The sequence below is a fragment of the Anomaloglossus baeobatrachus genome, chromosome 6, assembly GCF_048569485.1.
Source record: "Anomaloglossus baeobatrachus isolate aAnoBae1 chromosome 6, aAnoBae1.hap1, whole genome shotgun sequence".
Classification (NCBI taxonomy): Eukaryota; Metazoa; Chordata; class Amphibia; order Anura; family Aromobatidae; genus Anomaloglossus; species Anomaloglossus baeobatrachus.
The window spans coordinates 179663641-179690354 of NC_134358.1; the positions used below are offsets into that span (position 1 = coordinate 179663641).

General features: G+C 44.0%; 1 protein-coding gene across 1 annotated transcript in view; it reads left to right on the forward strand.

The window, feature by feature from the left end:
* Window positions 1-26714, forward strand: part of ANKRD12 (ankyrin repeat domain 12) — a 177550-nt gene that overhangs the window by 142260 nt on the left and 8576 nt on the right. The window contains exons 9-12 of the mRNA XM_075314537.1: window positions 8543-13077; window positions 16852-16950; window positions 17538-17681; window positions 22137-22196. Of these exons, the coding sequence (XP_075170652.1) occupies window positions 8543-13077; window positions 16852-16950; window positions 17538-17681; window positions 22137-22196 (4838 nt within the window). The remainder of the gene's footprint in view (window positions 1-8542; window positions 13078-16851; window positions 16951-17537; window positions 17682-22136; window positions 22197-26714) is intronic.

Here is a 26714-nt window from a genome sequence, read left to right on the forward strand (position 1 = left end):
CTGGAATAGTTGTGGGACGTCATGTGGAATATGTCTGACTTGGGTGTTTTGAGGGTTAATAAAGGGATGAAAGAGGGTGTTTGTTTTTTTTTTTGTATTCTATTTCAAGTAAAGGGTTTGTATTGGTGTCTTTTGTGTTTTATTTCTTTTCACTTACAGTATTTGTAATGGGGGAGTCTCATAGCCTCTCGCCATCACTCATCCAGGGCTTTGTGGTAGCTATGAGCTGTCATTAACCCATTATTACTCCGATTGCACTGCACCAGGGCAATTGGGATGAGCCGGGCAAAGTTCCGGGATTGTCGCATATAAATGGCTGCGACAATCCTGGACGGCTGCTATTTTTAGCCTTAGGGAGCCAAATAATTATGGGTCTCCCTAGCCTGAGAATACCAGCTGTCCGGTTTATCATGGCTAGGTATCAAAATAAAGGGGGAGGACCACACAGTTTTTTGTTGTTTTTTTCTTTAAATTATTTATTTACATAATTTTTTTATTTTTTTCTTTAAAAAAGCCGCATGTGATTCCTCTTATTTTGATACACAGCCAAAATAAACGCACGGCAAGGGGCTGCAGCCTGTAGCCATATGCTTTATCTGTGCGAGGTATAGGAATACGGGGGGAACCCTATGCCAATTGTTTTAATTTATTTTTTGCACCAATAGAGACGCACACACAGCGCCTTTTGTTGTACCTCCACCCTGTGTGACAGCATGTCTGACTGCAACCAGTTAGACCCGGGGACTGCCGGTAGGCGGTGAAAGCAATGCACATTTATTAGGTTAATAAACTGCCCCGTAAGTAGCATTACAGCTGCGCGGGAGACTCTTAAGTATAACGCACTTGATCCAATCCCCCTCTCTCTTCTTCCACCATTCTAAAGCACCAGATTCTAGTCTCCATAGACCTATATGGGGACTGGCATCTGGACAGATATTCTGGATCAATTCTGGGCTGGAGCCCAGGTGTTTGTTTTTTTTGTTTTGTGTTTTTTGTTGTCTGGTTATTTGAAATCCTCCATAATAAGGACCTGATTATTTGCTGTCCTTTCAATTTTTTTCAGCATTTCATCCTCACCTGTTCAGCTATGTTAGGAGGCTTATAACCAATTCCAATTAGTAGTTTTCCATTATTGCCCTCCTCATGTACATTTACCCATACTGACTACATTATTGCACCTCCCTGCAATGTCATCATTGAGCACAGGTTTTAAGTTAGATTTCATGAAAATACACACCTTCCCACCTTTTTTGTCTTTTCTCTACTTTTTTAAATGTGGCTTAAATGTCTACATCGGTCCCCCCATCATGGCTCTCATCAGCCAGGTTTCTGTAATGCCCACCACATCGCAATCCGTGGTTGACAAGAGTCCCTAATTCATTCATTTTGTTTGTAAGACTTCTTGTATTTGCCAGCAGACATTTAATACTATCTAATAATTTCTTACTCTTAGCCTCCATACTTTCATTGTATGTCCCAGCTTTTTATAAATTCTCATTGACCCATATTGTCTCACTCGCTCTGTCTACTTGATCTATCCCCTTTTTTGCACAACTACCCCCAGATCCTAATTTAAAAGCTCCTCCATCTTTTTTTTTTTTTTTTCTTTCCTCCCAGCACAGCGGTCCCCTCCCCATTGAGGGTGCAGCCTGTCCCTACCATAGAGCCACTTATTTTTCTCCCTAAGCTCCCGCAGTCTTTTAAGTCACGCTCATGGCACTGGTAATATTTCTGAAAACACCACCTTGGAGTTCTTTTTATTTGGGCTCATGTGGCACATTCTTTCATAGGTGTTTCAGATTGATTTTAGTGATCCAATGAACCCTTAGACACAATATCATACAGGAGTTTATTTGAAAAACAAAAAAATTAAGTCTTTGACACGTAAATGTAATTTGCATAATAATTTAGAATGCGGTGTAGGTGGTACTGGAAGCCATGGGACTTTTAGCTGTCCCAGGCCAAAGGTATAGATGGCGCAGTGTCTGTCCCAAGACAGTCATGAGAGACACCAGCTGAGAGAGGGCAGCATGAGGCAGGTAGTGTGGGAATGGGGGACATTTAATGTGTGGTTAGTGAGGTATAAGAAAATCCAAGAGATGGCAAGATTTTGAACGCCAAGGGGAAGAGAGGATCTGTAGTGTGCTTTTCAGTCCATTGTGACAAAAGTGCAATACAGATTTTTGTCATAAAGGGATTTTTATCCTGGAAAATCCAATTGAACTGGCAAATTTTGCCTGATCCTCTCATCTCCAGTGAAACATGGGTACCACTTCTGCATTTTTTTTTTCCCCCCCTACTCATGTTTTTTTCATACAAATACTGAGGTAAAAGGCTTACCGAATACTCAATGTGTGCACGTGGCCTAAGAGCACATGATCAAGCTTTTATTTGGTGATGGTTGGAAAGAAGATTATGGGGTAAAAGAATTGGTCTGTTTTATGGAGGGGTTGAGATGTTTGCATGTTAAAAATTGTTCTAATGTGATCGATCTTATTAAAATGTTCTGGATAGTCATGTCCTGAAATGAGGGCTGTGGGGAGGTAGCAATGGTGGGTGGAGGATGGAATTAAGTGAGTCATTTTTGGGGATTGAGGAATAGATAAGATATTCCTGTTTAACAGAGTGAGGGCTGACTTTCACTTCAACGTGCTTGTGTGATGCTAGACACTACAAGCTGTATGACTAGAAGGGTAGTCAGACAAGCCGGGATCATAAGCCAGGAGGTAACATATAAGATTCAGGGAGCAGACAGAGATGTGGTCAGGAAGAGGTCCGAGGTCAGAAGTCAAGATCAGAACACTTACACCAGACAGGAGTCAAGAGCACACTGAGCAACAGGGAGTACAACTGGCGAAGTTCAGGCAGAGCAAGCCCAGGAGAGAAACAGAGCACTTACTAAAAACGAGGCGCATCTGTGAAGGCACCTCCCAAAACCAGCACGTGGACCCTAGTGCTGAAAGACAACCTGTAAGCAAGTGCACAAGACACATAGCAGAGCATTTTCAAATGCAAAATGCTCCGCACAGCGGAGCCATGACAAAAGCATTCCACATGCGAAATGCTCCGTACAGCGGAACAGTGACAGCTTGCTTGAATGTGTAATCCAGTCTTCCAGTGCTGCTCTGCAACCTTGGATGCTAGCTGTAGCTCTAGCTATACTAGAGGAGCAAACAAACCAACAGCTGATGTGATTGTGGCTTTGTGGAAACCAGTGTCTTTCTTGTGGTGAAGATTTGGCGGACAGCGGAAGAAGGGTTAGTGTATGAGTATCTAACCTAGAAAGGTTTCTGTGTGGGGACAGGAAGTCCTAATTGTTGAACTTGGGAGCTAGATGAGGAGAACAGGTATGAGACTGTAATTAGTTGGTAGGCAGGGAGAGATGTGAGGTTATTTGTTTAGATAGGAAACAGAGGTGTATGAATCGAAGGTATGTCCTCCTCTTCATGGATGGAAGTGGAGGACCATTGTGTGCCACCAAAGGAGGAAGTGAGTGACTAGTTTGGAGGATGTAGTCTGGGGAGTGTCAATGGGGTCATTTTACATCAAGTGGACCAGTTTTAAAAATCGTCCCCACTCGACCTGCTCCGATTTTGCTGAAAATTTATAAGGATGTACATGTATGTTTGAAAAGAGGTTCTGTAAATGTTTAGGGCCAGATCTCAAATACATTGGGCACTGTTGACCTTTCACTGGAGGGACCACCAAGCCTGCGGCTTCAGCTAAGAGGATTTTGCAAACTTTGGCACATAGCCATGTTGCGTTCGGAGACCCCCTGAGGTGCCGAAACAGTGGAGCTCCCCCACATGTGACCCCATTTTGGAAACTAGACCCCTCATGGAATTTATCTAGATGTTTATTCAGCACTTTGAACTTCTGGGGGCTTCACAAAAGTTAATAGAGTTGAGCCGTGAAAATAAAAAAAAGTTTTTTACCACAAAATTGTTACTTCAACCAGGTAGCTTTTTTTTCACAAGGGTATCAGGAAAAATTGCACCATAAAATGTATTGTGCAATTTCTCCTGAGTACACAGACACCTCATATGTGGTGGAAATCAAATGTTTGGGCGCACAGCAGGGCTCAGAATTCAAGGAGCGTCGTTTGACGTTTCAAACACAAAATTGTCTGGGATAATTGGCGTATTCCATGTTGTGTTTGGAGACCCCCTGAGGTGCCGAAACAGTGGAGCTCCCCCGCATGTGACCCCATTTTGGAAACTAGACCCCCATCGCATAGAAAAAAAAAATAGGGCGCACGCACAAATGTTCTGCAAAAAAAGGGGGGGGACTAGGTGGGATGGAAAAAAGAAGTCCTGTCCAAAGTCGAGTAAGACTGCAGGACGATTGCTGATCAGGTACCTAATTGTTCAAGTTTTGTTTTGGTTTTTTTATTTGGGGTGCACAAAAAAAGCAAAAACTAGAGCAACAATTACGTACCTGATCAGCCAATCACGTAGCTGATCAGCACTTGGCGGCAAGCAGGTGGGGGAGGAGGGGGCCACGAACAATACTTACAGGATGGATCAGAACAGCGGCAGATGGGGGGGCAGCAGATGGGGGCAGCGGCATATAAAGGGAGAATCTGTGAATGTGAGACGGCGGCGGCTGGGATAGGGTGGGGGCCGATGGGAGAGGGCGCAGTGGATGCAGGAGCGGCAGAGGATGGGGGGGGGAACGGCGGATGGGAGGGAAGGGGAGTGGGAGGTGAGATTGGGGATAGTTACCCTACAGGATGGATCTAGGCAGCAGGATCACAGGAGATGAAGGAGGCAGCAGATCGGGGAGGGTGAGAGGTGGGAAAGGGAGCGCAGCGCAGATCACGGGGGAGACAGGTGAGCAGAGCACAGATCACGGGGGTGAGAGGTGGAGGGAGAGCGGACAGCAGATCACGGGGGTGACAGGGGAGGGAGCACACATCACGGGGGTGACAGGGGAGGGAGCACACATCACGGGGGTGACAGGGGAGGGAGCACACATCACGGGGGTGACAGGGGAGGGAGAACACATCACGGGGGTGACAGGGGAGGGAGCACAGATCACGGGGGTGACAGGGGAGGGAGCATACATCACGGGGGTGACAGGGGAGGGAGCACACATCACGGGGGTGACAGGGGAGGGAGCACACATCACGGGGGTGCCAGGGGAAGGAGCACACATCAGGGGAGGGAGCACACATCACAGGGGTGACAGGGGAGGGAGCACACATCACGGGGGTGACAGGGGAGGCGGCGGGTAGACTATCACGGGGGTGAGAGGTGGGGGGGAGCGTGCAGCACATAACGGAGGAGAGGGGCCGGGCAGCACATAACGGAGGAGAGGGGCCGGGCAGCACATAACGGAGGAGAGGGAGCGCACAGCTCATAACGGAGGAGAGGGGGAGGGCAGCAATCACGAAGTGGAGGGGCCGGGCAGCAGATCGGGGGGAGCGGTGGCACTGTGGCAGATGGAGGGCGGCGGATTGGGAGGCTTTTCGCCGGTTTCATACAGTGCAATGGCAGCGCGGCAACTTCCGGGTCCCATGCTCCGGTCACATAACAGCATGGGACCGGAGCTTGTCGCCCTGCCATTGCACTGTATACACTCACTGTGCTGGCGTGCTGCAGGGACCGACAAGTGAAGCTGATGGGGGCGGTCACTGGCAACAGGTCCACTCTGATTGGAGAGATCGGTCACAAGGCTGATCTCTCCAATCGGAGCTACTGGAGCTGGGGGAGGGTGATACAGTGAGGTCACCCAGCTCCAGCCAATGGCCAGTGCTACAGCTGCACTGACCATGGCTGGATTTCAATGTTTCAGTCACTTTAAATGGCTGGAACATTACAGTGGCTGTGATTGGCTGACGAATGCTGCTCAACCAATCACAGCCTCCGTAGGTCCGGGGAGGAGGCACCACCCCTCCTGAGGTCAGGTACAGGTCCCCTCCTCCCCGAATCTGCGGTTTGTGTTAACCGATCACAGTTACCGGGGGCTCCGGTGCCGCGATTCCGCCATGACTGAAAGATCCGTCCTTGGTCTTTAAGGCCCAGGGCACCATGACTGATCTATCCATCCATGGTCGTGAAGGGGTTAAAAGGATATTCCCATCTCCAAGAGCTTATCCTAATATGTAGTAGGTGGAATTGCCGGACCTTGGGTATCCATTGTTACGACCACACATATAGTCAGTTAGTTGCTCAAGATCATAACCATGGATACCTAACTGCAATGCCCTGCACATGAGGTAAACGACATAGCTATTGAGAACTATACTACATTTCTAATTGGAGGTTCTTGCTATTATTATTCTTGTTGTTGTTATTATTATTATTAGATATTACTACATCAACTACCGTATTTTTCGGACCATAAGACGCACTTTTTTTCCCCCAAATGTTGGGGGAAAGTTGGGGGTGCGTCTTATGGTCTGACTATAGGGCTGCGGCTGGGAATGAGGGTGCTGCGGGTCATCGGGGGCACGAGCAGGCAGCAGCAGCGCCTGCTCGTGACCACGTGGGCCCGCTCATTACATATGCACGCCCATCCTCCCGCCCATCTCTCAGCGCTGAAGCCGGCGCTGACAGGTGGGCGGGAGGATGAGCGGGGACGCGCGCATAGCAAAGAGCCGGCATGATCACCCCTGGCAATTACAGCCTGGAGTGATCATGTGCGGCTGTATTCACTGCCCCCCGCGCGTCATTACCAGCGCGGGGTGCAGTGAATCAGTGCACTCACCCGTCCCCGTGTGTGGAGCCGCCGCCCTGCTGCACGCGATGACTTCCTGTCTGTGCCGGTCAGCTGATCTGTGCCGGTCAGGTCAGCTGATCGGCACAGACAGGAAGACATCGCGATGTTGCAGGGGAACGGCTCCACACACACAGATCAGCGTGCCAGAGAGGAAGATGATCGGTGCTGCAGGGAGTGAGGAAAAGGTGAGTAAACGTTTATTTTTTTCTCTGTGCTATAGGATACAGGCCATATACCAGGATGGTATATGAGCACGATGGGAGTATATGAGCAGGCAGGATGGGGGGGCATGTGAACAGGCTGGATGGGGGGGGCATGTGAACAGGCTGGATGGGGGGGCATGTGAACAGGCTGGATGGGGGGGCATGTGAACAGGCTGGATGGGGGGGCATGTGAACAGGCTGGATGGGGGGGCATGTGAACAGGCTGGATGGGGGGGCATGTGAACAGGCTGGATGGTGGGGCATGTGAACAGGCTGGATGGGGGGGCATGTGAACAGGCTGGATGGGGGGGCATGTGAACAGGCTGGATGGGGGGGCATGTGAACAGGCTGGATGGGGGGGCATGTGAACAGGCTGGATGGGGGGGCATGTGAACAGGCTGGATGGGGGGGCATGTGAACAGGCTGGATGGGGGGGGCATGTGAACAGGCTGGATGGGGGGGGGCATGTGAACAGGCTGGATGGGGGGGGCATGTGAACAGGCTGGATTGGATAGGGGGGCATGTGAACAGGCTGGATGGGGGGGCATGTGAACAGGCTGGATGGGGGGGGCATGTGAACAGGCTGGATGGGGGGGGCATGTGAACAGGCTGGATGGGGGGGCATGTGAACAGGCTGGATGGGGGGGCATGTGAACAGGCTGGATGGGGGGGCATGTGAACAGGCTGGATGGGGGGGCATGTGAACAGGCTGGATGGGGGGGCATGTGAACAGGCTGGATGGGGGGGGGTATGTGAACAGGATGGATGGGGGTTTATAGCAGGATCATATACAAGGCAGGAGGATCATTACCAGGATGGGGTACCTTAGTAGAGAATTTGGGGACATTACCCCCATAACAGTGTCAGCAGCAGATCCTCGCCCTATAACAGTGTGTCATGACCACATTTTTTGCTTAAAGTTTTATTTTCCCATTTTCCTCCTCTAAAACCAGGGTGCGTCTTATAGTCCGGTGCGTCTTATAGTCCGAAAAATACGGTACATATTTGGAGAGGATCTGTAAGTTGGGATTACCCCTTTAACTTATTTTCAGAATTCCCTATTTGTGTTCAATTGGGCTCAGATGAAGAGACATAATTGACCACTCAACCACTTTCACTTTTTTTTATTTTTATTTTCTTCCAGAAAAGCAATGTGATTCATTGTAGGCACCATGCATTTCTTTAAATGCATGGTGCAACAGTGCTGGCAGTGTTTATATGTGGGGCTGCAAGAGTGCTGCTTTTGTTAAGGAGCTTTTTGATTGATTGCTATCCTGAATTCATAGATGTGTTTTTATAAATTGAATAAGAAGGTGCTATAATCACTCCTTGCCTTTGGTAGATCTGCACTTTTCCAACCTGACCATTATCCAAAACGCACATCTATTGAATTTCTGAAGAACAGGGTGAAAGTGATTCAGTGGCCAAGTTCAGGGAGATATGAATTAAAATCTTACTTTTCTAGTGGGGTGTACTCATTTTATGCTGATAACAGTATAAATATTTGTATTAAGATGTTGATACTGGTTTGTCATGGAATACAAAATATATTTCTGATTTTGTTTTTGTTTTTTTCTATTGTAATCAACTCTATTTTTACCTGTGTTCTGTTTCAGACTCCGAAGAGCATCATTTCACCAATTTATCGAGTGTGGATGAAAACTTAGACTCAGAGGGCGATAAAGAGTCTCTTATTAGTGAAGCCAAGCTTGCTTCGGTCAAAGGGACCCCTTGTACTCCAGGTCTCGATGAATATGAATTTAAGGAAGAGGATGATGATGACGACGATGACGACGACGAAGATGATGATGATGACGACGATATTGACGATATTGATGATGATGATGATGATGACGAAGATGATGATGCAGACTTTGCTAAGATGCTGGAAGACAAGCGTATGGTTAAGATTGATATGAAAAAGGAGACCCCTGAAGGAAGCACAAACTTATATTTAAAGAAAGAGAAGATGGATTTTCCAAAACTATTTAAGAATCGAAAACCAAAATCCTCTCGGCTTTTGTTTACAAGCTCTGATAGTTCAGACGACGATCTGTTACCTGAGAAAGTGGGACTAATATCAGAAAGCCTAAATTCTGAGATCCGGCTTAAAAAAGAATTCAGTGTTTTCCAGGAACAGAAGGAAAAAGGTAAAGTTAAGAGGAAACTGAAAAATCAAAGCAAGAACAAGGAGAACAAGGAATTAAAACAGGAAAAGGATAAAAAAGAAAATGTGAAAGTGGTAAATTTAGTGATGAGCTCTGCTTTAGATTCGTTAGATAGATCCAGAGATGAGGACGTGTTTAGGAAGTCTTTGTGTACAAAGGATGAAGGTTCATTACAGTTATTACAGATCACTCCTGGCAAATCCCCTAAGCATACGTATGCATTTGTTGATAAGCAGTCTACACCTCTGAAACAAGAGAACACTAAAATGTGTGTTTCACCTCCTGGTGGATCAGAGTCATCATTACAACCGGAGTTATTCCACTATGATCAGAGCCCTGATTCTGAATATGCGCTGGAGAGTTCAAGCACCACATTTTCCAAGTATAAGGAAAAAAGTAAGCATCTAAAAGACTTTTTTACAGAGTATGGAGAAAGGTCTGTGACTAAGTGCAAAGATGACGACAAGAGCCCTTCTTATGAGCCACCAGAATCTATTGCAAAAAAGGCAGACAAAGAAGGCAAAGTACTAAAGAAGCACAAAATAAAACATAAAGAAAGGGAAAAGGACAAACTTAAAAAAGAACCAGATATAGAGAAAGAGAAAAGTAAACACAGAGATAATAAAAACACTCAAAGAAATATTGAATTCGATAGAGAATTTTGGAAAGAAAATTTTTTTAAAAGTGATGAAAACGATGATGAATTTTTGAGTTTGGAATCCAAAAACTCACCATTGGAGAAAAAAGTCAAACTGGAAAAAACTACAATTGGTGATGAAAAAGCACAAGAGAATCATGACAATAAGGAAATTACTGTGGAGGTTCAAGAGGAAAATATAAAAAAGGAAAAAGACAGTAGTAGTCTTTTTCCCGAGAAAGAAGCTGATATCTTTTCACCAACTGAGCTTAGCAAGGATGATTCTTCCAACTTGGAAAGAGAAGCTGACACAGAGAAAAAAGTTAAGGAAAAGACTGATAAGAGATTAGCATTTAAAGAAAAAGAGATTGACAAACTGGATAAAAAAAGTTCCGACAAGGAGAAAAAATCAAAACAAGATCACAAATTTGAGAAAACTGAAATGCACGAAAACTCTGACAAATGCAAAATCCATTTACAGTCTGTTCAAAAAGAAAATGACAAAATTAAAAACTGTTCTTCCAATAAAGAAAAGACAAAAGATAAACTTGAGAAGAAGGGTGAAAGGATTGAAAAGGATAAGCATATTGGTGAACAGAAAGTTTTTTCAGATAAAAAGATGAAGCCATCTGATAAAGATCTGGATACAAGCAAATTAGACAAAGGGAAACGTAGGGAACGCGAATTCAAAAAGAAGGAAAAATCTAAGGAAGGAGAATTTGCTGCTGGTCCTAGTGGGAAGTATAGTCAGGAGGACAGAAGGCAAAGTAGCAATGAAAACTGCAAAATCCTGCATGAACGACTGTCTGTGGTAAAGGACAAGAACAAAGATGAGCAAAAAATTACAGATTACAAAGAACGTGACAGGAAAGATAAAGAAAAGGACATTGATCGATACAAAGAAAGGGACAAACACAAAGACAAAACGCAAACAAATATATTGAAAATCAAACCTAGAGAGTCCGAAACTGGAAAATGTAAACCAAAATTACAAATGCTAAAAGATTCTCACCCTAAAGAAAAACGGCTGGTTAATGATGATCTTATGCAAACTAGTTTTGAACGAATGTTAAGTCTCAAAGACCTAGAAATTGAGCAATGGCACAAAAAGCATAAAGAAAAAATAAAGCAAAAGGAGAAAGAGCGGCTCAGACATCGGAACAGTGCAGACCTTGGTAAAGTAAAGGAAAAAGAAAAGCAGAGACATGCACAAACACCATCTAAAAGCAAGGAGCTAATGAGATCCAAAAGTTCAGAAATGTCAGAGATCTGTACAAAAGAGAAGATATTGAAAGATGCTACTAGCTGCAGGTCACAGTCAGTCGATTGTAAAAATTTGATGCATGCTGGAAAAAATCTCTTAATTTTAGAGAATAATAATCTTGCCAGGTCTCCAAGATCAGAGAGTGAAAAAACTGGGCTCAGCTCCCGATCAATATCTATGATATCGGTTGCAAGTTCTGAGGACTCTTGTCATGCTACTGTGACTACCCCAAGACCTATAATTGAATATGATTCCGACTTTACACTTGAAGGTTCTGATTCTCAAATGTCATTTTCTCAGTCACCATTTTTGCCAAGTGCAAAGTCACCAGCTGTTCATGACAGAGAATTAGACAGCCTTCCAGAGTTGCCCGATCGTGTTAAACCAGCTGTGACAAATAGACTTCTACCAAATTATCTCAGGTCAGTCTCAGTTGAGGATAGTAAACTGACAGTAGGTGAATGCAGGCCAGTTGTAGAAGTAAGGCGGTGCAGCATGCCTGCTACATTTGTGGAACAAAAAAAGGCGCCATTACCAGTATTGGAAACTACTTTACAGGAGTCATTAACTGCCCCTTCAATGCCAAATAACTGCAAGTCTCCTAAACCAGAAATATCTCCGTCATCGGAGAAAGATTTCTCCGGTACTTTGCCTAATTGCCATCCTAGCAGTAGAAAGTCTTTACCTTTTAGTAAGAATACTGCAGACTTGAATGCTTCAAAGCCAGAAACACTATCGGCATCTGAAGGAACCCCTGCACATGTTGCAGGAGATAAACCAAGCTGTCATACCGGAATGCCTCCAACTTCGCCAGAGTCTGAATCTGCTAATTTGGTTTGTGCCGAGCACGAATCTCGCATCGCTACTGAGGTTGATAAACAAGAAGCACAGGATCCTCCGTCATCTGAGCCAGAAAACATAAAACCAGTAACACCTGAAGTTTGTGTATTACCTTCTACCACACCTTGTCCTAGTATTACAAATACTCTTGCTTCTGAAACCCAGAGTCCCCCAAAATCTACACAAATCGTAAGTCTTAAAGAAATACAAAACCTTGTTAAAGAAGAGCAGGATACAAGTGCCAACACAAAATGTGTCAGAGGGCAAGATATAGTTGAGGTTGATCCAAATATTTCTAAAATGGAGAAGACTATAGTGTCTCCTGATCCATGCGTAGATAATGCTCATCCAGTGGAAAAAATAAAAATTATACTCTCGGACTGTGCTGTAGATAAAGCACTAAACAAAGAGGACGCACTTGTGGACACCCAAAGTAATAATGTGGAAAAGGAAAATGTTTTGATGGATAAAACTGAGGAAGAAAGTAAACCAATATCGGAGCAAGTGGCACCTTCAGTAGCTGACAGTAAAAGTCCTTTAGAATTGGATAAAACATTCCAAACAGAAACCCCAAAAGACAATTTACATTTTCCAGTGAATCGGTCCGTGCTTTCAAGAGATATGACCCTGAAAAAGCCTGACCAAATACAATGTGCGTCTGAAAATAATTCCCTCTCTGTTCAGGAAGAGATGCAGAAGTTTAGTCAGTCTATCAAAATGGAAGTGGAGGAAAATTCTGAAGTGAAAACAGAACCGCAAGAAATTCCACAGAGAATTACGAGAAACAGGGCAAATCTGTTAGCCAATCAGAATAAGCAAATGCAGACTCCCTATTCTAATACTTCAGAAAAGGAAGCCATTGAAACATCCATGTCATTAAGAGGGAGGATTCGTTTATCTGAAGATGATGATGTACAAGTTCATCATCCACGGAAAAGGAAGATGTCTCGTGTGCCCCAACCAGGTCTAGTCAATCCTTCAATACAACAAGCTAAAGAAAAGACGCAGCAGTCCCTAGCAGCTGTTGTAGATTCTCTAAAGCTTGATGACATTCAACCATATCAGTCTGAGAGGGCAAATCCATACTTTGAGTATCTCCATATAAGAAAAAAGGTAGAAGAGAGGCGCAAGATGTTGTGTAGTGTAATCCCACAGGCACCACAGTACTACGATGAGTATGTGACTTTTAATGGCTCTTATCTGCTAGATGGAAACCCCTTCAGCAAGCTGTGCATACCTACGGTAAGACTTTTCAATAAACCACTTATTTTGTTACTTTATTTATATGGCACCAAAATGGTTCACAAGATTTATCACTGAATTAGTAAAAATGAAATGTCCAACCTTAATGATATTGAAGTGAACTCTATAAAGATCAGCAACCTAAAGGGTATGGCTAAAGGAAGGCAGTAGGTACAAGAAAAGTTCAATTTTACTCAGCAGGCCAGTCGTTATCGTGAACCAGACATGTAATTTAAAGGGAATCTGTCAGTATGATCAACCCTCCTAAACTGTCTATACAGTATGGACATGCAGGTCATAGAAAACGGAAGAATAAAATGATACCTTAATATCTGTGATCTCATGTCTAATTCCAGAGAAGTCAATTTTTCTTAATATGTAAATAAACTGTTCAAATCTATGGACCGGACACAGATTTCCCTGAGAATCTGCCTCCAGGGCTTATTTTAAGTAAAAAGGGGTGTTAAATGTGAGACATGTAATGACTGATGATTTTATCTGTCACACACAGCTCTACAGTGAGGTTAGGGCTAACAAAGAGCAGAAGGAAACTTTGTCATTAGAAACACATTTGCAGCTACAATATCTTCTAAAAATGTTGTTGGGTTCCACAGGCAGCCAGATGGGGGGAAGGAGAAAGGGGGGTGGGGTTGCAAAGCAGAGCCGACAGCACTGAGGACAACTGCAGAGTTGAACCTTGTTTTGAACCTTGCAATAACAGTCCAGTGATTTACAGCCCTCTTACTGAAAGCATGGCAAACAGGAGAAAATGTACTTTTTTCCTCCTGCAAGCCACCAGCTTTCAGTCAGATGCCTTTTTTTTCATTTCCAATCAATCTTGGAATTTATTCCAAGTTGTATTGATGAAAATGTACTTTGTTAATGGGAGAATCAGTTTAAGTAACACCCTTTTATAGTCAACTGTCTCCAGGACATCTATTTAACCCCTTAACGACCAGTGATGGGCATAGCACGTCGATTTTAGCAGGTGTCAGTTCCTGCACCATGACATGCTATGTTTTTCATGGCTTTAAACTGTCAAGGTTTGTAAACAAAGTGACAGCTCCGTACCTACAGCTGTCACTGACAGCTGACCGGCACGGAAAGAGATGCGGAGGACCCATGTCAGATGTCCACACACTCAGATCGCTGTGATCAGGCAGTCAACCTGACTGATCGATCACAGTATGATTGTACAGAGAAGTGCTGAATGTCAGCACTTTCTCACATGATCACCTATGGAGCTTGGCACCGTTGACAGCCAAAATCTAGTAGTAACAGCCAGGGACTGCATGCGCGTGAATCGGTTTTGTGACAAAATCAGTGGGGAGGCGATGGTAGTCATGGCACCCAGAGGTCAGTGACCACCTGGTGGGCCATGTTTGGTGGCCTGTTAGACCCAGCCATAGGCAGGACCTAGCAGGTCAATGTGATCTGAAACGGGCTCATGTATTGCATTACGTGTCTATTGCAATACATGAGACTAGTGATCAGAATAATAAAAGTATCACATATGTGGTATGGTCACGTCCGTAACTACCAGATTTTATAAAACTGTCCAACTAGTTAACCCCCACATTGAAAGCTGTAAAAATAAAAAAATAAAAACACATGGCAACAAACAATGCCTCCTCATACCTTTTGAAATAAAAGTGGAATAAAACGCGATCAAAATGCAAATGTAGATAGATATCTCTGAAAACATCATCTTGTCCTGCAAATAACTAGCTGCCACACAGCTTAAAAATAAAAACTATAGCTGTCAGAATACAGCTATGTAAAAACAATACTTTTTTTCTATAAAATTGTTATTGTGTTAAACATAAAAAATATATAAATGTGCTATCACTGTAGCCATACTGACCAGAAGAATAAAAATGTCTTATCAGTTTTACCACACGGTAAACAGCATAAAAAAGTAAAATAAAAAATGAGTTGCTGCATTTTCTTAATTTTATATCCCAAAAATTGGAATAAAGTGATAAAAAATATGCCTGAAAAATGGTACCAATAATCTGATATAGCTGCAATCGTGCTGACCCAAAGAGTATATCCGTCTAATCACTTAAAACACACAGTGAACGGTGTAAATAAAATAAATTCTTGACCTTGCAAATGTTACAGCACCCGCAAACTATTTCAGCCAAATCTGCACTCCGATATGGCACTGCTTTCCTTCCGAGCTTTGTTCTTTGCCTCCAAAGTAGTTTCTGATCACACATGGGGTCTTGCCGGAGAAATTGGATAATACAGTTTGATTTATATTCTCCTTTTACCCTTCTAAAAATTAAAAATTTGTGCCTTGTTAGCATAATTTTCATTAAAAAAAAGTATTGTCATTTTCATGGCCTAATATTATAGAACTCTGCAAAGCACCAATGGGTTCAGGATGTTCACCACCCTCCTAAACAAGGGTCTAGTTTCCAAAATGGTGTCACTTTTGGTGGGTTTCTGTTTTGGAACCTCAGCAGCTCTGCAGACATGACAACGTGTCAACAATTTATTTCAGAAAAGTTTGCCCTTCTAAAATAAAATAGCGTTTCATCCCTTCTGAGCCCTGCTGTGCACCCAAAAAGTAGTTTTCCACCACATATGTTTTATCTGCGTACTGAGCATAAATTTGCTGTAAGTATGTGAACTTACTAAATTTGGAGCTAAAACATTTTTTTTTGTGGGGGGGGAAAGTGTTGTTTTTTTATTTTTATGGCTCAATTCTCTAAGATTCTGTGAAGCACCTTGGGTTGCTTCAAACATCTAGATAAATTCCTTGAGGGGGTCTAGTTTCCAAACTGGGGTCACTTGTGGGGGGTTTCCATTGTTTATGCACATCAGGTGCTCTTACAAATGCAATATGTAGTCCATCTATTCCAGCCAGTTTTTCATTCCATAACTCGAATAGTGCTCCTTCCCTTCTGAGCCCTGCTGTGCGCCCGAACAGTACTTGTCCACCACATGTGGGGTATCCCTATAGTCTGAAATGGCACAACAAATTGTATGGTGCATTTTCTCCTGTTACCCTTGTGAAAATACAAAATTTGAGGCTACAGTAAAATTTGTCTGTGAAAAAGTAATTTTTTTTTCCTTTTATGTTGCTTTAGTTCCCGTGACGCATCTAAAGGGTTAATAAACGTCTTGGATGTGGTTTTGAGCAGTTTGAGGGGTGCAGTTTTTAGAATGGTGCCACTTTTGAGTTTTTTCTGTCACCTAGGCCTCTGTCACTTCAAATTAGATGTGGTCTCTAAAATTATTTTGTTGGGAAAATGAGAAATTGCTGATAAACATTGAACCCTTCTAACGTCTTAAAGAAAAAAAATGATGGTTCAAAAATGGTGCTGATGAAATGTAGACATGTGGGAAATGTTACTTATTAACTTTTTTGAGTGACATAACTAGTTTACTAGGGACAGCCTTGTACATAATTTTATTTCTTTGTAAGCTTAGTAATTAAAGCTCAGAAATGAGTCTTATCTTGATATATCCGTAACAAGGCGTTACATCCTAATAATTGAATGCTGATTACGTTTTATAATTACGCCTTAATAAGAGAATGGTTGCAGGGAGCTTTATCATGTGTATGCAGTTTTCACCTAGGTTCAACATTGTTTAAAAAAAACAAAAAAAACGAAAGAAATAATTGTAGATCTAAGAATTTTGCCTTTCTTTTTAATCCAAACCACTTGCATACTATACTGGTCAAATGCTACAATCTTTGTTTTGTTTTAACTTTATCTGATTTTTAAATTTTATAATTTATTTTTTTTTATTACTATACAGATCACACCCCCTCCATCCTTGTCTGAACCACTGAAAGAGCTGTTTCGACAGCAGGAGGTGGTACGGATGAAGCTACGCCTACAACACAGCATTGAGAGGGTAAGGGAAAAAAGTAGAGATGAGCAAATCGATTCTAAACTAATAAACTTTGCTACCAATTTCCCGAAAAATTCAGTTTCTAAAGGGCTTGAAGGGAGTTAAAAAAAAAAAAAAACAAACCAAAAACAAAACCCTCCTCTGCCTTCTGCATACCTGTCCCACTGACGCCATTCCTGTCTCCTTCCAATAGGGTCTTCCTCTTCTCCAGTCCGGTCTTTATTTGCTCCAGGCTTCCAGTGAGCGTTGCTGCTGATGTGATCACTTGGTGCCAAGGCAGCAGCGCCTGCCGGAAACTCCGAGTGAAAGAAGACCGAACTGGTAAAGAAAGAATAGGAACAATGGCAGCAAGACAGTTATGTGGAAGACCAAGGGGATGTGAGCATAAAATTTATTTATTTTTCTTCATTACAGCAGATTTAATTTGCATTTAATTTTATAAGAATTTTAATCTCTCTGAGTTGAGCAAATCTACCTGTATCGAAGTTTGTTAGATTTTTGCTGATTTCTATAAGCTAGCAACATGCTCCTAAAGTTGCACATCAGAATTAAACATTTCTAAGAAAAATAAATGTCTCTTCATTTTTCAGGAGAAACTTATAGTTTCCAATGAACAGGAAGTTCTGCGCGTACACTACCGAGCAGCAAGGACATTGGCCAATCAGTCTCTGCCTTTCAGTGCCTGCACTGTGTTGCTGGATGCCGAGGTGTATAACGTCCCACAGGAATCTCAGGTAAAGAAATCATGCAAATTTTTTTTTCTTATTTTCCCAGTACTTAAAGAACAAAAAAAAAACACCATGAAAAACATACTTCCTACAAACAATTCAAGTGATGGATCAGATTCTTCAGGACTAGTGATGGACGGACCCAGACTATAAAAGTCTGTATCCGCCTGAACCCGCGCCCGGGTTCAAAAGATCCCGCGCCCGGGTTCAAAAGATCCCGCGCCCGGGTTCAAAAGATCCCGCGCCCGGGTTCAAAAGATCCCGCGCCCGGGTTCAAAAGATCCCGGGTTCAAAAGATCCCGCGCCCGGGTTCAAAAGATCCCGGGTTCAAAAGATCCCGCGCCCGGGTTCAAAAGATCCCGGGTTCAAAAGATCCCGCGCCCGGGTTCAAAAGATCCCGCGCCCGGGTTCAAAAGATCCCGCGCCCGGGTTCAAAAGATCCCGCGCCCGGGTTCAAAAGATCCCGCGCCCGGGTTCAAAAGATCCCGCGCCCGGGTTCAAAAGATCCCGCGCCCGGGTTCAAAAGATCCCGCGCCCGGGTTCAAAAGATCCCGCGCCCGGGTTCAAAAGATCCCGCGCCCGGGTTCAAAAGATCCCGCGCCCGGGTTCAAAAGATCCCGCGCCCGGGTTCAAAAGATCCCGCGCCCGGGTTCAAAAGATCCCGCGCCCGGGTTCAAAAGATCCCGCGCCCGGGTTCAAAAGATCCCGCGCCCGGGTTCAAAAGATCCCGCGCCCGGGTTCAAAAGATCCCGCGCCCGGGTTCAAAAGATCCCGCGCCCGGGTTCAAAAGATCCCGCGCCCGGGTTCAAAAGATCCCGCGCCCGGGTTCAAAAGATCCCGCGCCCGGGTTCAAAAGATCCCGCGCCCGGGTTCAAAAGATCCCGCGCCCGGGTTCAAAAGATCCCGCGCCCGGGTTCAAAAGATCCCGCGCCCGGGTTCAAAAGATCCCGCGCCCGGGTTCAAAAGATCCCGCGCCCGGGTTCAAAAGATCCCGCGCCCGGGTTCAAAAGATCCCGCGCCCGGGTTCAAAAGATCCCGCGCCCGGGTTCAAAAGATCCCGCGCCCGGGTTCAAAAGATCCCGCGCCCGGGTTCAAAATGTATATACGTGCGGCTACTCAAGTTGCTGTCGATTGTAATACATGAATAAACTGGATTCACAAGCGCACAATCTGTGCATGTTTGTTTACTCTTCTCTCTGGCTCATAAGAGTTGGGCCTTAAGTAGGGAATGGACCTGAGCTCCAGTAATGGGTAGTGATGAGCGAGCACTACTATTCATAGTACTTTTTAACAAGCAATTAGTGCTCGGATGGGCGTGACTCATGTACAAGCATAATGTAAGTCAATGGTTAATGCAAACATTTTTCCAGAAGATTTCCCAGAAAAATGCTTGAATTCCCCATTGATTTTTATTATACTCAGATGGTGCCCATCTGAGCTTCCAAATGCTCGTTACAAGTACTGAGAATAGTAGTTGTGACAACATGGACTCTGTCAGTGCCTAGCATGGGTTAAGTTTCTTAAAATTCAGCCAGACATGTTGATAGTTTGTTTATAAACGGGGGATAAGCCCCTCATTGTTTCTATAAGACTCTTAGGAGTCTAGTGTTAAAGTTGTTTTTGACTCATGTAATTGCCTTGGCCAGTGAAGGTCCGATACCCAGACAAATCAATTATGCGAATCTCCTATTGTATTTCTAGATGCCAGAGACCATTACTACTAGGGATATTTTGTATACGGCTTTAAATCTAGTCAATAAGAGCCCAGTCTAATCCACCAGTCGTGAAGACCCCAATGGTCTGAATTGAGAGCTCAGGGGTATAGGAAGGAGGACTGTCCATTGCCCGGGTAGACTCTTGCTACATGATACCAATCTTGGATGTGCGGATCCGAATGGCAAGCCATAACAGAACCTGAATTATTATACTTTATGGACTTAAGCATCGAATGCAAGGATTTGGTTGAGATAACAAGGACTACCTAAGGAAGGAATCCAGCTTGGAACAATCCCGTCACCTGACTACAGGCTTTGCAGCCCTCAGCCAGCTTCTTAAATCTGGCATTGTTCCATTCTCGGTGGGTGCCCGCCGAAAGCGGGGTGCTGCTGGTTTGCAGTAAGTAGCCCTGAAAGCTCTGAGGCACGGACATTCTAATCCCTGGTGAGCCAGCGGAAGGGGGAGAAACTTCTGTGGTTTTGCTGGTTATGTGCCATATGCCATTAATTGTTTGGGGATCCAATTAAGTCTTAATATTGTGATTCCCTCATCCTGTGTTCTCTGAGTAGTGTTCCGCTCACGGTTAAGGAGGTCGGGGGTTCAGTTGGGATGAACCCTGGGCCATGCAGTCTTTCTAAAGGCGGTAGGGTTAGCGGACGAGAGCACCCACTGACACCCGTTTCTCCACTGTAGTGTTTACTCATCCCTAGTAATGGGGGCATATGGACAACTGAACATGTGCCAGCAGTATTATTCAAAGCACCTGTGCCAAATGCGCACAGCCTGAATCAGACTGTATGACGTTTTAAAGGAGAAGTGTTGTGTTTTTTTTTGGGGGGGGGGGGTGTTTCTTCTGCTTGTCCAAAATAAATAATTTTTTACTTCAATAGTTCCTGTGGTTTATAATCTTATTATTTTGCTAAATATGTTATTATCAAACAACACTTTAAATTCAAATTCACAGAAGTAGTGCATCCAATATAAACCTCCAAAGCTACCTTAATTACTATATATAAAAACACTTTTATTTAGTCTTATTAAAATTTTTAAACATCCCACATCGGGAATAATAACACACCAAAAAAAATTCCAGGACCATGGGGCAGCATCAATAGATTGTTCCTGTCAAGGAAACATTTTTTTAAAAAATTTCAGAGCATCAATTTGACAATATTACTGAAGGGGCAGACTCTAAATGATTTTCAATCTCTCTAACCCCTACCTGCCAATGGAGATATAACTTACGTTACAGGCACCCTAAAGGTAAAGTGGTGCCCCCATTCCTCGGCGTCTTTCCCTCCTATGATGTCCCTCCCTTCCTATCAAGCAGGGCTTATAGGGTCATATCATTTGACATCAGAGGGAACAAAAAAAGAGGAATCACTTATCTGAAATGTATTCAGGTCAAATGCCCTTCAGCAATATTCTCTCTCTTAGGCCGGGGCCACACGGGGACTACTGCGATCCCCTTGCATGAGACTCGGCTCGTGCTGGCAGTACAGCAGAGCCGAGTCTCATGCTTGTGTCCTTGCAACTGAGGTCCGTTCGTGCGAGCAGACCTCAGCTGCGGGGGGCGGGCCGGCACTCAGGAGGGGAGGGAGGGATTTCTCTCCCTCTCGCCTGTGTAGCCGGCTATAGACATTCTCGCATTGCACTGGCAGTACACCGGTGTACCGCGAGTGCAGTGCGATTTTTCTCTCGCCCCATTCACTTGAATGGGTGCGAGAGAAAGAGTCTCGGATTACAATCGCAGCATGCTGCGATTGTTTTCTCGGTCCGATTAGGGCTGAGAAAATAATCGCTCATGTGTGCTGTCACACAGGCTAGAATTGGTCCGAGGGGAATGCGATGTTTTATCGCACTCCACTCGCACCGATTTTCTCGCCGTGTGGCTTAGGCCTTAATGTGATACCCAGGCTCTCCATAGTCCTTAGTCAAAATAAAGCCTAAGCCACACGGCGAGAAAATCGGTGCGAGTGGAGTGCGATAAAACATCGCATTCCCCTCGGACCAATTCTAGCCTGTGTGTCAGCACACATGAGCGATTATTTTCTCAGCCCTAATCGGACCGAGAAAACAATCGCAGCATGCTGCGATTGTAAGCTGAGACTCTTTCTCTCGCACCCATTCAAGTGAATGGGGCGAGAGAAAAATCGCACTGCACTCGCGGTACACCGGTGTACTGCTAGTGCAGTGCGAGAATGGCTATAGCCGGCTACGCAGGAGAGAGGGAGAGAAATCCCTCCCTCCCCTCCTGAGTGCCGGCCCGCCCCCCTCAGCTGAGGTCTGCTCGCACGAACGGACCTCAGTTGCAAGGACACACGCATGACACACGCATGACACTCGGCTCTGCTGTACTGCCAGCACGAGCCGAGTCTCATGCAAGGGGATCGCAGTAGTCCCCGTGTGGCCCCAGCTTAAGAGTAAGTAACAAAGCCTCGATGCGTTTCACCCCATTTATTGACTGGTGTTCATGAGGAGACGAGATCAAATTACAGCACAATCACCAAAGGCTGTCAAAAGGCTGCATATATTGCAGCACACGCCTCTCCGTACCGATGCATATGATGATGGTCTATGTTGAATTCTAAAATTCTGAAATATTCATCCTGAAGGTCTTGTAGGAATTAAACGATGGTATCATTATTTGAGAATGTGACATGGAAATATTTGAGACTGTAATAAATCAGAAAAATGTGTTCAACTGGGCCAAAAATTACTTTCCATCAATCTTTCTCCAAATAGATAACCACAGGACAGTTTTACAGTGGGCTCCGTGATGTGGATGAAAAAAGAAAAGTAAAGGTAATTAGTTATAATATATGATGTTTTGATGCCTGTTGTTAATTTTTTATTTTTTTTTTGTTATTGTGGCAGCAGAAAAATTGCAATTCTGGTTTTTGTTTTTTTCTTGTTTCGCTGTAATAAAGGGAACCAATCACCAGGATTTTCGTATATAACCTAAAGCCAGTGCTATACTGGCACTATCAGGCTGATTCTCTACATACCTGTAGTAGACAGCTCAGATGTGTATTTTTTTTAAATCCAAAAAAGTAAAGTTTATAAAATTAGCTGCTTGTTGAGTGGCAGTTACAGGGGAGCAGATAATATATTTATAGTTATCCTCTCACTCTGTTAGAATTAGCATAAAACGATTCACTGTCTGTTGCAGGACCTGTGAGGTCATACCCATGTGACCACAAGGGGCGGTTTCCTCAGCCAACAAAGCTGGATACCAGGTTACATGAGTATGACCTCCCACAGGTCCTCCAACAAAGTGAATTGTTTGTATAATATATGTATAATATATTGTATAATGCTAATTCTAACAGGGAGGGGATAACTATAAATATATTAGCTGCTGCATTGCAACTGTCACTCAACAAGCAGCTAATTTTATAAACTTTTTTGGATTTCAAAACCTAAACATCTGAGATGACCACTACAGGTATGTATAGAATCAGCCTGATAGTGCCAGTATAGCACTTGGCTATATGGCTTTAGCTTATATACAAGCTATATGGCTTTAGCTTATATGCCAGTATAGCTGACTATGGCTTTAGCTTATATACAAAAATCCTGGTGATTGGTTCCCTTTAGTTTTGTTCTAGATTTTGATAGAAAATGGACAATCTATCATGTGGTAAGAGGGGTGATTTCAACTTTTATATTTCATTATATATTTATATATATATATATATATATATATATATATATATATATATATATATATATAATATTTTATTTCTACTTTTGTACAGTATTTAATAGTCCCCTTAGGAGACTTGAACCTGCAAAAGTCAGATCACTTGTTCTATACGAGGGGCTGCTGAAAGTCTTTCGATTTGTGATCTTTTTTTTGTTTCTATGGTAACTAATGTTATATCACATGAAAGCATTATGTGTCTAATATATGTTTTCAAAATTTTGTTTGTTGCATATGGCAACAGTGTTCTACGCATGTGGGAAAACAATATGGTGAAGTCTAATGCGATATTCACAGCAACTGAGAGCAGAGGAGTGATAAAATTCTTGTTTCTGCAAAGAAAGTCCGCAAAGGATATTCATGGGGATATGTCGCAGACTTTGGGGCCCTTCATATTCCACAGTTAAGAACTGGGTTACCAAATTTATAACTGGCCACTTCAGCACCAATGATGAGGCACGTCCTGGATGACAAAGAGTGGTGGTTGTTCCGGAGATAATTGCTGCTGTGCACAACCTCATACTGGAGAATCGACGAATTTCAGCTAAAGCAATAGCAGACATCATGGGGATTTCCCGTGAACGTGTGAGTGTGTGTCATTATCCATGAACATTTGGTCATGAGGAAGCTATCTGCAAAGTGGGTCTCCAAATGTTTGTCAACAAATCAGAGAAGCATACTAGTGAAAACTTCCCGGTCCATTTGTTAGCATTTCTAGATTGAGAAGAACTTCCTGGATCGACTGGTCACTATGGATGAGACCTGGATTTATTTGTATGACCCTGAAAACAAGGTGAAGTCAAAAGAGTGGAGGCACAGTGGTTCTCCTCGTCCAAAGAAGTTCAGAGTGCAAACTAAGCCACTAAGGTGATCTTGTCTGTGTTCTGGGACAAGGAGGGCATGCTGCTAGTGGACTACCTTCAAAACGGTTCCACCATCAATGCAAGGTATCGCATTGAACGTTTGGACCAATTGAATGCAGCTCTGAAGACCAAAAGGTGCAGCAAGCTCTCCAAAGGAATCTTGTTCCTGCAAGACAACGCGTCCGCTCACACTGCACAAGCGACCACAGCAAAACTGACAGAGCTGGGCTTCCAGCTGGTTAACCACCCTCCTTATTCACCAGATTTAGCTCCGTCCCACTATCATCTGTTTCCAAACCTTAAACACCTCAAGGGTACCAAATTTCACATAATTTCTGATGCCATGGCTGCTACGGATGCCTGGTTTGAAGCACAACCGAAATCCTTCTTTTAGCTAGGCTTACAGAACTTGAAATACCGATTTGTAAGAAGTGTGTTGCCATCAGTGGAGAGTATGTGGAATAAATGTAAAGTTTCATCATCCTATCTCGTTTCTCTCTGGGTAAAGCCAAAGACTTATCAGTAGCCCCTCGTATACATCAATGCCACAGACTGTAGGCAAGACACACTTGTCTTTGTACTCCTCACCTAGTTGCCGCCACATATGCTTGAGATCATCTGAACTTAATAAGTTTATCTTTGTCTCATCAGACCACAGGACATGGTACCAGTAATCCATGTCCTTAATCTGTCTTTAGAATACTGTTTGCTGCCTTTCTTATGCATCATCTTTAGAAGAGGCTTCCTTCTGGGACGATAGACATGCAAACCAATTTGATACAGTGTGCGTCGTATTGACTGAGCACAGACAGGCTGACACCCCCAACCCTTTAACCTCTGCAGTAATGCTGATAGCACTCATACATCTATTCTGAAGAGACAACCTCTGGATATGATGCTGAGAATGTTCACTCAACCTCTTTGGTAGCCATGGAGAGGCCTGTCCTGTTTTGTTAAATCTCTGCATGGTCTTGCCCACCGTGCTACAGCTCAGTTTCAGGGAGTTGGCAATCTTCTTATAGCCTAAAGGCCGCTTTACACGCAACGACATTGCTATCGAGATGTCGTTGGGGTCACTGAATTCGTGACGCACATCCGGCCTTGTTAGCGACGTCGTTGCGTGTGGAACTCACGAACGGCCGTTAACGATCAAAATTACTTACCTAATCGTTGATCGTTGACGCGTCCTTCCTTTCTCGATTATTGTTGCAGGACGCAGGTTGTTTGTCGTTCCTGCGGCAGCACACATCGCTATGTGTGACACCACAGGAACGAGAACCATCACCGTACCTGCGGCCGCCTGCAATGAGAAGGAAGAAGGTGGGCGGGATGTTCGGCCCGCTTATCTCCACTTCTATTGGGCGGCCGCTTAGTGATGCCACTGTGACGCCGAACGAACCGCCCCCTTAGAAAGGAGGCGGTTCGCTGGCCAGAGCGACGTCACTAGACAGGTAAGTATAGTGTGACGGGTCCTAGCAATGTTGGGCAGCGATTTGCCCGTGACGCACAACAGACGGGGGCGGGTGCTTTCACCAGCGACATTGCTAGCGATGTTGCTGCGTGTAAAGCAGCCTTAAGGCACCTTTATGTGGAGCAACAATTTATTTACTTTTTTTCAGATCCTCAGAGAATTCTTTCCCATGAGGAGCCATGTTAAACTTCCAGTGACACGTATGAGAGATTGTGTGAGTGATGATATCAAATTTATCACACATGATCCACATTCACACCTGAGACCTTGTAACACTGAGTCACATGACACTAGGCACGGAAAGTGGCTCATTGGGCACAATTTGGCCATTTTCACTTAGGGTGTACTAACTTTTGTTGCCAGTGGGTTAAACATTATTGGTTGTGTGAGTTATTTAGAGGGCACACCAAATTTACACTGTTACACAAGCTGTACACTGACTACTTTACATTGTATCAGTGTCAGATATTCAGTTTTGTCCCATGAAAAGGTGTTATAAAATATTTACAAAAATGTGAGGGATATACTCACTTTGGGATATACTGTGTGTATGTATATACAGTGATGTGAAAGTGTTTGCCCCTTCCTGATTTCTTATTCTTTTCATGTTTGTCACACCTCAATGTTTCAGATAACCAAACAAATTTAAATATTAGACAAAGATAACACAAGTAAATACAAAATACAATGTATAAAAGAAAGTCTTTTATTACTAAAAGGAAAAAAAAACCTAAAGGGCCCTGTGTGTGAAACTTGTAATTGACCCCTAAACCTAATAACTGGTTGGGCTACTCTAAAGCTGGGTTTACACACTGCAACATCTCAAACGACATCGCTGTAACGTCACCGGTTTTGTGACGCAATAGCGATGTCGTTTGCGATGTTGCAGTGTGTGAAACACATCAGCGACCTGGCCCCTGCTGTGAAGTTGCTGATCGCTACAAATCGTTCAGGACCATTCCTAGGTCCTTTGTTTCCCGCTGTGCAGCATGCATAGCTAGAAAGTTTCAGTGTGTGAAAGACTTTGCAGCGACTTTGTTAGCAACTTCCCTTTCAAAAAGCTGCTTATCAACGTCCCCAACAACCAGCTAGGTCGCTCTGCAGGTCCGGATCGCTGTTGCGTTGTTGGCCAGGTTTGCCTGTTTGACAGCTCACCAGCGACTCAACAGAGACTTAGGGAGGTCGCTGTTACGTCACAAAACCGGTGACGTTACAGCGATGTCCTTTGCGATGTTGCAGTGTGTAAACCCAGCTTAAGCAACAGCAACAACTGCTATCAAGCA